The sequence below is a fragment of the Canis aureus genome, chromosome X (assembly GCF_053574225.1).
Source record: "Canis aureus isolate CA01 chromosome X, VMU_Caureus_v.1.0, whole genome shotgun sequence".
NCBI lineage: Eukaryota > Metazoa > Chordata > Mammalia > Carnivora > Canidae > Canis > Canis aureus.
Genome location: NC_135649.1, coordinates 4,975,735 through 4,991,140, shown reverse-complemented (window position 1 = coordinate 4,991,140; position 15,406 = coordinate 4,975,735). Strand labels below are relative to the sequence as shown.

The 15,406-nt window shown below is 48.0% G+C and overlaps 1 protein-coding gene across 5 annotated transcripts in view; it reads left to right on the top strand.

Moving 5' to 3' along the window:
- Positions 1–9,345, top strand: part of MTM1 (myotubularin 1) — a 96,054-nt gene extending 86,709 nt beyond the window's left edge. For 4 of the 5 annotated variants that reach the window (XM_077889720.1, XM_077889721.1, XM_077889722.1 and 1 more), the window contains 2 exons: positions 956–1,132; positions 7,614–9,345. In XM_077889720.1, coding sequence (XP_077745846.1) covers positions 956–1,132; positions 7,614–7,781 — 345 coding nt within the window. In that variant the 3' untranslated portion in view covers positions 7,782–9,345. The remainder of the gene's footprint in view (positions 1–955; positions 1,133–7,613) is intronic. The other variant, XM_077889723.1, reaches the window with a different exon arrangement.
- Positions 9,346–15,406: the final 6,061 nt, after the last annotated feature.

Sequence of the window (15,406 nt, the reverse complement as noted above, 5' to 3'; positions counted from 1 at the left end):
TTTTACACTATGGGCATGTATAAAAATAAAAACAAGCATGCAAATGAACACAACACAGTACAGCTCGTGGCATCAAAAAGGTAGAAATTAATGAAGTTTGAGGTGAATTCCAAGGAAGGCAAATTTATGCTGCCATTTTTCTTGTTCACATTACTGAAATATGCATGTTAAAGACATTTCTTCAGTCGCTTGTGTCAAGCTGTTCTTTTTAGCTTCCAGTTTTAGCTTATTGGTCCTTCCTTATTGAAGTCATTACTGGAAGAGTCTCAAATTCTGCCTTTGGTAATTTTAATAATTGTGCCTTTTATTTCCCAAGCTTGGGGGTTTTTTTTCCCCAGTGTACGCTCGAAATGGGTAAAAATCTATAAAAAAAAAAAAAAAGACATTGTGAGCGTGTGTTTGAGATGGTGGACACCAAAGGACAAAGTAAAGATTCAGTGAAATCAGTTGTCCAGGTGTTTTCAAAGGTCTGGACGGTAGCATGATATAGATTGAACATCTGGCTGCTTGGTTAAAATGACTTTACCTCTAGATAGCTACTGTCAAGCAAGCAGAGGTTAAGATTTGACAGTTCTAACAAGCAGAAAAATGAAGAAGGCTGACCGGGTCTTATGATAATTTTTCTTTCTGCTGAATTTAAAAGAACATTCTGTCCATCTGTTCATAAATGTTTTACCTAGCCAGTAATAGTTGTCTTAGGTCAGTGAATTGCACTTAATGGTACAGCATCCTGTACCTCTGTCTTCTGGCAGAAATAGTAGCTCTCAAGCTAGACCATTATCTATGCAAATACCAGTAAGTGGCTGCTAAACACTCACTGGCCCATGAGGCTTTTTGAACTATTATGGGGATAATGTAAATGTGTGATTCAAGTTGAGGCTCAACTGTATTGCCACAGGCTGAAAAATGGTTTGTGTGTTTGTACTTAGGCTTTACTCTCTCTCTTTCTCTCCAGAAAGTGACGGAACGAACAGTATCTTTATGGTCACTGATAAACAGTAATAAGGACAAATTCAAAAATCCCTTCTATACTAAAGAAATCAATCGAGTTTTATATCCAGTTGCCAGTATGCGTCACTTGGAACTTTGGGTGAATTACTACATTAGATGGAACCCCAGGATCAAGCAACAAGTAAGTGAAGTGACCATGTTCAGTGGCAGCGATGTCTGTTGGTGACTTCTGGATTTAGACAATGTTACTTGGTAGTGGTTTGTTTTTTTTTTTAATAATATTATGAGGGGGAAGATGGACTAAGAAACTTACACTAGATTTCAAATGCGACTTTAATTAAAAATTGTTTTTGATTACTAACCCACTTATTTTGATTGGTGTTAAACTTATAGTCTTATAAATAATATACATACATACATACATATATATAATCATCTTTTTATCTTTTTACTAAAATGTAAACTGATTTGAAGCTCTGGAAAAAAAATTTTTTTGAGTTTTGATGGCCAGGGATTTCCTTCAATTAGTGGACGTTGTCATACATCATAATAAAATCCCTTCCAGTGAGTAGACTTAGATGACCCTTCAAGGAAACAAAACGTTTTCTTCTGTCTGCGTCAGGCATATGTACCAGATCAGCTAACATCAGCGTAGTGCCTTTCACTGAGAGTCCTGGCTTCTAAAATAAAGATGCTTGATCTGTCCGTGGACAGTGCATTCGGTGGGCCATTTATCAATGAGAAAGAGAAACGATGAATTTTGAAGCGAGAGACTCCACATTTTGTTGAAGACACACTCGGGCTTTCCATTCTCACCACATTCTCCCTCCAAAATCAGAAGAAAAATGCAGCCCATTTGTAAGGGCTCAGAAGTACCTCCAGTTTAAACATTCAGTATTTGTGATTGCCCTTTTGTGAAGGTTTGCACATTTTCCTGTGGTTTGGATGGTCGACTACCTGTTCTCACAGGCCAGTCTTGCGGAAGCACCAGCTTTAATCCCGCTGGAAATCGCAGGGCAGCAGCAGGGCCCGGGTGCTGCAGTCTGTCTCTTAGATTGTTTATCCCACTCAGGCAGCTGGCCGCACGCCAGGCTCTGCCCCCCTCTTCCCATTGGGGAATGCCCGCTTCAAGCTGGCACTCTCGTTTCAAGGTCTCTGCTGCTCGCATGAAAGGCTTCTGCGACTCAGTAATGGTGGAAATGTGTAATCTCTCGGCAAGTGACAGATTCCAGGGCTTGAGAACACTCACTTGTTTGGTTTGGGATTTGAGAAGCACAGTGAGGGAATTTATTTAGCGGTAGTTCCAGCACTTGGAATATCAAGTCAAGAGGAAATGGGAACTTTGCCAGGGCCCTAACTGCTGTTACAGGGGACATGTTCCTTTTCTAATTAAAAAATATCATATAGATGTGCACCGTCTCCTAGAAATTGAGCCTCTCCCGTGTTTGCCGTGCCCTTTCTGAAAAAAAAATTAGTAATCAGAAAGTATCAACAATTTCTGTACAGATTCTCTAATCTCCCCTCGTCCATTTGTACCTGGAGAAATTCTGAAAACGCAAGGAATTTAGAGCAATTCATTTCTGAGCATATAAAGGTAAAAATTTTGTGACAAGTCAAGTAGGAAGAAACATCATTAGAATAACTTACTACCCTGTATCTACCCCTTTATTTTCATAGAGCTTAGCAAAATGGAACTGGGCCAGATAGGAACACACATTTTTTTGATAGAGGTTTCTATTTTGAGACAGTAATTGGTCTGTATTATGATCTGTGAAATTTACTCAAAAAAGAAAGTCACTTACCCTTTCTATATAGATTTTCTGAACGTGGAGGGTCCTACACATCTCTTTATGTTTCTTGAGGGGGAGGGGCATCGGGGGAAGGCACAGAGATTAGGAAGAGGTCATCTCTGGCCCCAGGAGCTCCCAGGCTGACGGGGGCGCCCAGGAACAGAAGCCGGCGATGATAGTGCTCGGGGAGAAATGTCACAATGGAAGTGTGAATTGAATGCATTACATTTCCTTGCAGAGCTCCTGTGGAACATTATTTCATACAGAAATAGATTTAAATCAGATCATGGAGGACTTTTTGAATTATAAAATGTAAACCTAAAGGAATATACTTAACTACTTAAAAGTGAAATTGTGGTTCAGTTGTGCGGCCCAGCTGGTATACAATTACCGGGTGCCGGTAGCAGTCACAGCACCGCAGTACACCAGCAGTGCTAAAAGATACAAAAACAGATAGAGCCCGTCCCTCTAATGAGCTCTAGCCTCGAAGAAGCCGGGGTTACTGTGCTTTTTCAAAGCGAGAACCACCAACCGTTGCCCCAGCACAGAAACTCAGCAGAGTTGATGGAAAGAGCAATGCTTGCATTTGAAGAGCTATCAGTCCGCCAACTTGGTACGTGCATGAACACGCGGGGATTGCTCATATCGGAAGCAGGAGTGGCCAGTGAGGCCTGTTAAGAGCCCCAGTGGGGCCTTGGGGAGCGCGCCCCCGTCACTGTTAACCAGGCCCGCGCCGGCAAGCTCACATCTTCGCACAGCCATCGCCAGAGGATGAGAACAGGGACAGTCAGCTGCGAACAGGCTGACCTGGTGGCGCTCGGGTCATCTCTGATGGGAACGCCAAAAGGAGTGAGACTCGAAAACCTGTGTGAGGGCCGAGATAGTTCCACAGCCAGCTCGTGGCCGGTCGGGTATGCTGTGCTGAGCTCCACGTCACGTCAGTCCCGAGCGAGCGGCCGGGCTGAAGTGCTTACAGCCACTTGACTTTAAACTTCATTTCCCGAGATTTTTGTCTCTGGGACGCTTTCCTGGTCTCCCCCAAAAGGTCTGTGTTTGTCTGTAGGCTCTTGCCTTCTGGATAGTTTGTGCCCATCACTAGACTGAATTCTCTTTATTTCGAGTCCTCTTTCGTCTACACTCATGACTCTTCTAATTATACAGCCTTGTCACCTGCAAAAGTGGTTTTTGTACCTCTGGTTCCTTTTTCTTGTCTAAACGTACTTGCTAGCACGGTAACAGACTGATTCTAATAGACGTCTGCAGAAAGGGAAGTATTAAAAATAGCCACGGCAATTGTCGAGGAAGGCGAACGTCGAGGAAGAACTTGCCCTGCTCCTTGGGAGGGTCGAGCCCAGAAGCAGGTGGGGAGCCCTGGCAGGTGAGGCACAAGGGAGAGGACCAACCAGCGATCATGAACGGTCCCAGCACAGCAGATCGAAGTGGACATGTCGAAAATGGAGCTCCTGGTCCCCCAGAACCCGTTCCTGCTGCCGTCTTCCCCATTTTGGTTCTTGGCAACTCCACCCTAGTCACTGTGGCCAGAAACCAGGGAGCCCGCCTCCACTCCCTTCTTTCTTGCACCGCTTCTCCAGTCGGCAGAGCCTGCTGGACTCGGCCTTCAAAACCCGTATGACTCCAGACCCCTCATACCAGGACCCCACTTGCCCCCCAGCTGCTGGCCCGATGCAGGCCGTGTGGTGCTGCCTAGACTTCTAGCTGGACTCCCCAGTTCCGCCTTTGCTTCCTTCTGGTCCGTGTCAACATGGTAGCCGGAGCAGTCCTTGTAAAGCACGTCCCAGATCCCGCCGCCCCTCCACTCAGAACCATCCTGGGAGCTGCTCACCTCGCCCAGCACCAAAGCCGAAGTCCATGCAGTGGCTTCCGAGGCCTGGTGTAGCGTCCCGCCAGTCCTGCCCCTCTTACCTCGCTTGGCTTTTCCATAGTGTTCCTCACCCTTGAACACCCGCTGTGACTCAGACTTGTGGTAGCCTTCATTTGTGTGTCTCCCTCTGCTGGAAGGAAAAAAAGCCATAAGAATGGGGACTTGGGCCTCCATCGTTCACTGAGGAATCCCAGGCGCCCAGAACAGTGTCTGTCCTCGGCTGAATACACAGAGAAAAATGGACAAAAGACATTACCAGGTGGCACGCAGCACCTCCTGGGTGTGACGTTCCTGTTCTAATGCCACCTGTGCCTTTCTGAGAAACCTCACATTCTGCAGTGACAGTAAAGAAACAGGGCTTTACTGGAAGAATGGGGTTAGGAGGAAGGAGGAGACCTCTCCCACGCCGTGGACCTGTGTAACCAGAGCCCTAATGGAAACACCAGTGTGTGCACCTGGCGGGCTCAGACAGTAGAGTGTGCAACTCTTGGCCTCAGGGTTGTGAGTCGGAGCCCTACGTTGGACGTAGAAATGACTTCAAAATAAAACCTGAAAAAGAAAAGGAAACCCCACCACTAGAAGCACGGGCACAGTCACATGTCTGTGGCATTTTACCTGGCCTCTGTCCACCACTCGTTGGCAGCCCGTGGCAGGTAGAATGGTCTCCCCCAAACGCTGTGTCTACTCCGAACCTGGAAACATGACCTTACTTGGGAAAAGGGTCTTTAGAGGTGTTACTAAGACCTGAGGATGCCATCCTCCTGGGTTTGGCGTAGGCCCTACATTGTGTAACAGGTGTCCTTCTAAGAAGAAACGGAGATTTGAACCACAGGTACGGGGTGACGGCCGTGTGGAAGCACGGGTGGGAGGGACGCAGCCCCGAGCCAGGGAACCTGGAGCCACCCAAAGCTGGAAGAGGCAAGGAAGGAGCCGCCCCTGGGACTTCCAGAGGGAGCCCGATTTCAGGCTCCAGCCCCAGGAGCTGTGAGAAAGTACATTTCTGTGGCCACCTTGTGTTCACTTGTCAGGGCAGCTCATCCGCAGTCTGGAACCCGGGGCTCCTGTGGCCTCCTCTGCTGCACGTCACGGACCCGGGCCAGGGTGCGGCCTGCTTGTCACCGCGCCGTTGTCACAGCGTCCATTGTTGGTGCTTCAGCCTAACGCAGTGGAAGTCGGGCTGGTTCCAGAAGCCACTAGCCCTGATGGAGTGCACTTCTCTAGGCTCTTGACCTTTTTCTTCATGTCCTCATATACTGCTCCAGCTTTCTAGGAGCTTGCCTTTGCTCACCTCAAAACACACCGGTGACGGAGTCTTCCGGAGGCCATCCTATCGTGTATCTTGGCCTGAGGCGTGTGATCACAGTTGTGCACATCTGTGTAAAGGCTCACGGAGCCGAACATTTTCAGATTTTGTTTATTTATTCATGAGAGACACAGAGAGAGGCAGAGACACAGGGAGAGGGAGAAGCAGGCTCCCTGCAGGGAGCCTTGTGCGGGACTCGATCCCAGGACCCCGGGGTCACGCCCTGAACCAAAGGCAGACGCTCAACCACTGAGCCACCCCAGGCGTCCCACGTCTTCATATTTGTATACATGCCAGCCTGTAACTTATACATCAGTGCAAAGGTTTAAAAAGTTCACCTGGGCAGTCCGGGTGGCTCAGCGGTTTAGTGCTGCCTTCAGCCCAGGGCCTGATCCTGGAGACCCGGGATCGAGTCCCATGTCAGGCTCCCTGCAGGAGGACCAACCTATTGGCCAACCTTACTCTCACAGCAACCCCGGGAGGTCTGGGCCATTTTCTTCCCATTGGACTGGTAGGGAAACCGAGGCACCCGGCTTACGTCGTAGGGCAGGTGAGAGGCAGGCCCGCAATTCGCAGCGAGGCTGACGGGCTCTGGAGCTGCGCTCTCAGCTCCAAGCTCCTGTGAGCAATCGCACGTGCACAGGTGCTAGAGCAGGACAGGGCCAACCGAGACCCCTGAGACGCACCAGAGACCCACTGGATTGGGCAGAAAAAGGAAAAAATTGCCCTTGTGCTCCCAAGCGCTGCTGAGGATGCAGAGGCACAGGTGTCACTAGTGGGAGTATGAGGTCGTACCCGCCGCCTCAGAGGACAGTTGGGCAGCATGTGATAAAGCCGAAGAGACCCCACCCCCACCCCCTGGAAAGTGCTGTCCAGGAACATTCGCAGATGTGCGCGAGGAGGACCTGTGTCCAAGGACCAGGCAACGTGGCACGGGGAGCAGCGGGCATCACCGCTCACCTGTCACCGCGGGTGTGGGGACCTCACCTGTGCCGTACTCGTTCAGTGGCACTCCACGGGACTCGCACTCAGAAGCATGAGCCAGAAAGCTAGTTGATAGATGCAGAGGAGCACCAATGACGCCAACTTGCACAAGAACGAAACATGAGAGTGCATCTCGTGTCTAGATACCCACGGATGGGAAAAGGAGCAGAAGTGTGCCCGGGAAAGAGGGCCACAAGCCACCTTGAGAAGAGTGGTTGCCCCTGGGGACCCAAGAGGGCAGGGGGCCTGGGGATGAGGGTGAGGGAGATAGGGATGCAGGAGACCGAAGGTGCGTCTGGGTTGGCAAGCCTTAAAAAAAAAATGATTGTGAGAGGGGACACCTGGGTGGCTCAGCAGTTGACCACCTGCCTTCGGCTCAGGGTGTGACCCCAGGATCCAGGATCAAGTCCTACATCAGGCTCCTCGGGGGGAGCCTGCTTCTTGCTCTGCCTGTGTGTCTGTCTCTCTCTCTCTGCGTCTTTCATGAGTAAATACATAAAATGTTTTTAAAAAAATGATGGTGAGGCCTGTGCCAGGCAGTGTGTACAAGGGCGTATTTCTTGGTGGCGAAGCGCCAGGCGTGGTTTCACCCCCGGGGGCCTTAGTGCATCTTGGACATGTGTGCAGTCAGGGTCAGCAGCAGGGTTTGGTGGGCCGGTGGCCGTGGAGACAAGCCCTAATGCCCATGTGCACTTCTTTCCAGCAGCCCAACCCAGTGGAGCAGCGGTACGTGGAGCTGTTGGCCTTGCGTGACGAATACATACAGCGGCTCGAGGAGCTGCAGCTCGCCAGCTCGGCCAAGCTGCCCGACCCCTCGACCTCACCGGCCGGGCCCTCGCAGATGATGCCGCACGTGCGCACACACTTCTGAGCCGGGGTCCCCGGGGCCAGCGAGGACCCCGAAGAAAGGAGAGAGCCCACCCTCACTTGGGGCCTCTGTACAGAGTAGATTAAAACCTTTGCCTCCGTGTAGAACTTGAACTAACGTAATCTTAAACTCTTGAATATGTGCCTTCTAGAAAACATATTACAAGAAAACTAGTGTCTACAGGGCAATCGGAAGAAAGGAGCCAAGGTGGGGTTTTGGAAAATCCTGACAGCTTTCCAGAACCGGTTCTGAAAGATACAATTGAAATTTAATTGAGCTCTTTCGAAATAGCTGTGTGTACAATATGTATTTTGTGGGCTTCATCGGAACGACACCATTGGTAACTCAAGGGGGAAAAATATGTTTGTGAACTGGATCTTCTTTAGGCTGCTTATAGTCGTTGCTTTGGATTATCGGAAACGAACCCAAATGTGAAAGATGTGATTGCCAAAACCAAATCGGGCTCATCTTCTGAGGCATCATCCAAAAGCAAGGTGTTTAAATAATTGCCAAACTATATATACCATCGTTAAGTGGTGACTTAAAGAGAAATGGCCGTGTAGATGAGTTTTTCATTATTTTGAAATTTTGGAAGACGACGTGTTTCCCCCTAATTTTCAAGAGGAGCATATTTTTATATTACATCGATGTGGCCCAGTCAGATATGATTTGATTTTTTTTTATTTAACTTTTTGCCAGTTCTGTTTTTCTGAGTTGTCCCACGAGCTTGCCTCAAATTCTGACCCATTTCCAGGTTGTGGGAAACCCCTTCTAGCACTGTTTGAGGATGTCGGGGGCATTATGCTGCTTAAAGTGAATGTTTTCGCAAACGTCTCTCTAGTCTGACCAGCTTATCTGCCAAAGTGTAGGGTTGACCATCTTGGACGCATGGGCTGTTGCTAGAGCATCATTCTTTGAAACAAAAGCCACAGATGTACATTTGTTGAGCATATTCTTGAAAGTATTGTATCTCAGTTGACACGGTGTTGGATGCCCCTCCCCCCAAGCGTGCATTAAACTGGTTCTACAAATTTTTACTTGAAGTGTACCCGGCAGTTTGCTTTTTCAGGTTTTTTGGGGTTTTTTGTTGTTGTTGTTGTAGACTATAGTAGTAATAATAATGAATGAAATTTCAAATGCAGTTCTATTTGATATCTGAACTAATTAAGTATATTTGTAAAAGTTAAGGCTACAGTTAAAACAATTAATGTTTTACAGTGAATTGTAAAGGACTATTTATAGCTAATATGGTTTTGTTTTCAATGAATTAAGAGAGATTAAATATATCTTTGTAAATTATTTTCTGTCATAGCTTAATTGGTCTACCAAATAAGACATCTCAAATACAGTAGTATCATGTATAAATTTTGTATGTATAAGAAATTTTATTAGACATTCTCTTGCTTTTTGTAAACGCTGTAAATATTTCATAAATTAACAAAGTGTCACTCCATAAAAAGAAAAAAGCTAATACTAATAGCTTAAAGGATTTTGTGAAATATCATGAAAAGGTTTTCATGACAATAATGACTAAAGACCTGCTGTAATAAATGTATTAACTAAAATAGCACTCTGTTTTCAGGCCTGTAACTGCGTGTGTCTGTGTGTCTTTTCCTGGCTCCTCTTCACATGTTCTTGGTCTTACTAGTGGCCTTGCAGGACTCTCCTAAAACTGCAACAATTTGGTGCATTTCAGTGTATTAGCGGTGCTTTTTTTTAGGCCTCAACTGTCTTAATTTTTTTAATGTTTTATTTAAATTCCATTTGCCAACATATAGTATGACACCCAGTGCTCATCCCATCAAGTGCCCTCCTCAGTGCCCGTCACCCAGTCACCCCAGCCCCCCACCCTCATTCAGCTGCCTTTATTAAAGTCCAGAGAGCTTCCACAAAAGAGCCAGGTGTGCATAGACACAAGACTTCAGACTCTGGATGTGGAACACAGTGACTGATGTTAAGGGAGGGTAAGACGTTGGCGGAAGTAAGTCATCCTCGGTGTCTCTTACGATAAGAATTAAAAATTGTCTTCAGATCGTCCAGCCAATTAGAAATGATGTGCATTCTAAGAATGCTAAATAGGGGACCCCCGGGTGGCTCAGTGGTTGAGCATCTGCCTTCGGCTCAGGTCTTGATCCCGGGGTCCCAGGATCGAGTCCCACATCGGGCTCCCAGCAAGGAGCCTCCTTCTCCCTCTGCCTGTGTTTCTGGCCTCTCTCTGTGTGTCTCATGAATAAATAAATAAAATCTAAAAAAGAATGCTAAATAGTTCTAGCAGTAAACTGAAATTAATCATTTTTTAAAAGTCTGAAGAGGACTTAAAAAATTAAGTGGTTTTTTTTTTTTTTTCTTTTTAGAACTCTGAGTATTTGACTTACTCTGCAAAGGTTCTCCCCCAGACGTCACCACATTGAGTGCTCACTAGAGCCTCATGGGCTACGTGGCATTCTGTTATCCCTGTTTTCCAATGCAGGAGAGCATCGGGACTCCAGGGCGACACTGCCATGCCTGAAGTCCCACGGACGGCATCCAAACAGATGCGCACAGGTGTTACGCTGAACTCTACCTCGCTCGAGTTCCCAGTGACTAGCCTTAGCTCTGCCTTCAGGGATGACATACAACAATCTCTCTTCCTGGGACAGCCCTTCAAATAATTTGGAATCACAGATATATTTGATGATACAGTAGTTTTTCCTAAATATGGTCCTAGCACTTTCTGATGTACTTTTGATAATGCACCGAAGCTTATCCTTCTGCTTTGGGGGCAGACAATAATACCTCAAAACTCTGAAAATAAGCTGAGTAGCTCATCACCTGCAGCCCCCTCTACAGAACGCAGATTGGTAGTGTCAGTGCTTCGGGCAGCTCTTGTGGCATTTGGGGCATTAGGGCAAAAGGAAGACTATCTATAGGGAACGGTCTTAAATACAAGAATTTTTCACACAGTATCTACATCTGTCTGGAGGACGTGGCCATCACAGCAGAAGCACAGGGGACCCCCAAAGCAAATAAATGTATGCCATGTGCATCCCACAGACAAGGAGGATTAGCACGTTCACAGAAAAATGTTATGGTTGAAATAGCTTGCAATCGAGTCATTTGAGGTTCACAGAATCACTTTTTTTTTTAACAGCACGATGCTGGAATACCAATACTTGATTCTAATCCTCCCACATCTCTTGGCGGCTTTATCACTTAATTAAGGAATTATTAGCAAAGTCGTCTGTATTGAATGTATTTGGAAGATGAAAGATTGGCAAAGCAAAGAAGCATCCTCGTTTCCTTATGAGGCTTGGATTCAGATATGGATTAGTCCTTCGAGAAGGTGGTGTAACGTACTTAACCACGTCAGGGAGCTACACATGACAGGTCCTCACAGTTCGTTTTCCAGTGGCTTTGGACAACATGACTTACTCATTTCCAGCTGGTAAGACTCCTGTGCTCCAGAGATTGATCGCGTTTCCCAGTGCCTTCCTCATAAATTACCAAAAAAAAAAAAAAAAAAAAAGTTGTTCACCTCGTTTCAGGGGCTTGATCACACAAATTTGTGTTAGTGGGGATGCATGGAGACATGGGCTCCAGTCTCAGCTCTGGGACTGCTTCTTGGCTGGAAGGTGTGAGACCCTCCCAGCTCCCAGGTGTGATGGATCTGGAGGCCTCAGTGTGCCATCTGTTCAGCTAGGGTATGGGCCTCACCTTCTCGAAGGGAAGGTCCCTGACTACTCACACGACCCTTCCCAGAAAATGCACTTTAATTACTCGTGCAGATACAAGATCTATGGCACAACACAACACTCGCCTCACCCACTAGTTTCCTGTTTCTGCTGCACGAAATCACCACAAACTCAGTGGTGATTGGTTCTCCCACAAGGCATTTGTGTTCTTACAGTTCTAGAGGTCAGAAGTCTGAAATGGGTCTCGCTGGCCTGCAGTCAAGGTGTCGGCAGGGCTGCGTTCCTTCTGGAAGCCCCAGGGGAGAGTCCTTTTCCTTTTCCAGCTCCTAGAGGCTGCCTGCCTCCCCTGACCGTGACCCCTTCCCCTGTCTCCAAAGCCAGCAGCAGAGCCTCTTCAAATATCTGGGCTCTGACTTTTTGCCTCCCTCAGTGACACTGAAAGGCCCCTGGCAGTTATGCGGAGCCCACCTGGACAACCTAGGCCCACCCCTATCTCAGGGCCAGCTGACAGCCTTCGTCCCTCTGGGACCTTAGTGCCCCGTTGCTGTGGAAGGTACTGGATTCCCAGGTTCCAGAGATTAGGATGTGGACATCTTGGGGGGGCGGGCATTATAACACCTACTGCAGCCCAGCCCCTTTAAACTTCGGATGGTGGATGGGTGCAGGGTGAGAGGCCAGGACACTGCTGGGCTCTCCCATTACCAGCTTTACGTTAAGTAAAGGCCAGCTCAGTCCCGTTTTGTGACCTCTCAGACAAAATCTAGACTTACAGTTACCTCTGGGTCCCCACCCCATCCCCCGCCCCTTCCTTTCTATCCTTGCATCTACCCAGAGCCAGACGTGTGCTTTCAATTCCCTTGGTCCCTACATGGAGGCAAGGGAGCCATTTACTAGGGCGTATGTACCAAACACTATACTATCCAGCATCCCCACAACCTTTTAAAATTGATATTTTTGTTTGGGTTTTGTTTTGTTTTATTTTTTTATTTTTTATTTTTTTTTTATTTATTTATTTATTTATTTATTTATTTATTTATTTATTTATTGTCATTTTATAGATGAGATGAAGGCTGAGAGCCAGAAGTAGCTTTTCTAAAGTCAGGTCACTTGAACAAAGCCTGTCTACTATGACCCAGACCTGGGCCATCTGGGTTTTATTCGGAAACAGAAATGAGTAAAACGATGGCCTCCTTCAAGTGGCCTAGAGGGAAGACAGCTCACTTAACTGCCAAATCCCACGCACCGTGCCGCTTGCTCTGGCAAAGGCAGATGGAAGGCTTTGAGGCCAGGATGGGAGGCCAGGGAGGAGCTTCTCGGGAATGCTGTCAGGGCTCCGTCACATGTCTCCAGGGAAATGAGCACTCAAACCACAGTGCGACACTTTCCTGCACCCACAGATTGGCAAAACTGTTGAAAAGTCTGGCAATCGCAAGCATCGGAAAGGTTGTGAGCCGACAGGAGTTCTCCAACACCGCCTTAAGGACCTGTTGGCCTCGCCCGGGAAGGTTGGTGCCTACCCTGTGACATCGCATTTCCCCTCTTGGGTAGGTAGATGCTTTTGAGAAATGAGAACCTCTATGCGCCAAAAGACACGTAAAAGAATACTCATAACAGCATCGTCTCTAACGCACCCCCCCCCACCAAAAAAAAAAAAAAAAACTAGAAACACTTCAAATAGCCACATACAGCAGAACGGATGAATTGCGGCACATTTGCACAATGGAATTCTACACACCCAGGGCGGGTGATCGGACTACAGCTACACACAACGGATGACTCCTAAGCGTGTTGATTGAAAGAAGCCAAATTCCAAAGAACATACATGATATTGTTCCATTCACATAAGTTCGAGACTAAACAAAACCCTTGTTCGGGCGTGGATACGTGGTAAAACAACAAAAAGAAGCCAAGAAATCGTCACCATGGAAGGGAATGGTGCCAACAGAAGCATCCGGCACTTTAAACGTGATGCAGTGTGTACAGGACCCAGAGAAAGCTGGTGTTCCTAGATCATGAAGGGCATGGGGCTGGGAGAAGATGACTGATGTGTCCATGGGGGCTGGTTAATGAACTGGTATTTTCTGGGGTGCCTGGGTGGCTCAGTCCGTAAAGCGTCTGCCTTCGGCTCAGGTCATGATCCTGAGGTCCTGGGATTGAGTCCCAGGTCGGGCTCCCTGCTCAATGGGGAGTCTGCTTCCCCCCTCTCCCTCTGCCCCTCCCGTTGTGTGCTCTCTCTCTCTCTTTCTCTCTCTCAAATAAATAAAATCTTTCAAAAAAGAACTGGTACTTTCTTCTCTATGCCATAGGAGCCACTGAGGGAGTCCCCTGGGGCAGGGAAGGGACATGATAAAACATGAACCACTGTGGCAGCCAGTGGTGGGTGGCAGGGTGGCAAGACTGGGGACAGGCTGGTTTGAGGACCTGGTAGTTGACCAGACATGGAGAGTGGGCTGGGAATCCAGATAAGTAGAGGAGCACATCGGGGCAGCGCTGAGGCACCCAGCACACGGACAGGGATAAAGGCCTGAAGGTCACAAAAGACGTCGGACAGAAACAGAGATATGGGGATAGAATCACTCAACAGGGCCCCTGGCACGTAGTAGGCACACAATAAATATTAATCTGAATGCATGAATCAGGGAAGGAAGGATGGACAAAGCCATGCTGTTCTTTCTGGAGAGTTGACTCTAAAGAAAGAAAAGAGATTGGATCATAGCTATTGGGAGACTGGACCAGGAGAATGTGCTTTTCTTTTTTTAAGGATTTAATTTATTTGAGGGATCCCTGGGTGGCGCAGCGGTTTGGCGCCTGCCTTTGGCCCAGGGCGCGATCCTGGAGACCTGGGATCGAATCCCACGTCGGGCTCCCGGTGCATGGAGCCTGCTTCTCCCTCCGCCTGTGTCTCTGCCTCTCTCTCTCTCTCTGTGACTATCATAAATAAATAAGTACAAATTTTTTAAAAAAGGATTTAATTTATTTGAGAGAGAGAGAGAGAGCGCGGGCGCACAAGCAGGGGGAGTGGCAGGCAGAGGGAGAGGGAGAAGCAGACTCCCTGCCGAGCAGGGAGCCTGATACGGAACTCGATCCCAGGACCCCGGGATCATGACCTGAGCCCAAGGCAGGTACTCAACCCACTGAGCCCCCCAAGTGCCCCAAGAATGTGCTTTTTGAAGGAAGAAACCAGTGTATCACCCATGGGGAGGATGGAGTTGGTGCAGAGCTAGAGATTCATGAAAGAACAAGGCCCCAGAGCGGGCATGAGCCCCAGGATACAGGCAGAGAGGGGTCTGCCTGGAATAACAGAAGGAACTTCTGTTTCTCAGCAGCAGGGGAATACTGTGGGTACAGATAAGACAATGTTTGTGGAGGGGTGTGGGAATAGGATCGTGGCTCCCCAAAGATGTCCACGTCCTAATCTCCAGAACCAGATACTACGTGAGGTGCCCTAGAGAAGGGAAGTTCAGGTTGCAGCTAGAACGAAGGGGGCTAATGAGCTGGCCTTGGGATGGGGAGATCATGCTGGAATACCGGGGGGGATGGGTGTCCAATGTGATCACAGGCGTCCTTAAAATTGGAAGAGGGCCCTTCTCACCATCACTGGCTTTGGAGGTGGAGGAAGGGGGCCGGGAGCCAAGGAATGTGGTGGCCTCTGGAGGCTGGAAAAGGTGAGGACATGGAGTGTCCCCCAGAGCCTGCGGAAGGGACACGACCACACTGACAGGTCGATTTTGTCCAGTGAGACCCGTGTCAGGCTTCTCACCTACAGAACTTCATGGGAATAGATGTACGTACATCGTTAAGGTCGATCAATTTGTTAACAATGTGTTCTAGCACCGGTAGGAAAGGAATACAAGGATAGAGCCCCCCCCAAGGGGGGGCGGGGCGGACCACGCCTGCTTAATTCCGTTTCCTTCAGCAACGTCTGTAATATCAGAGGACTGTAAGCAAATTCAAAAT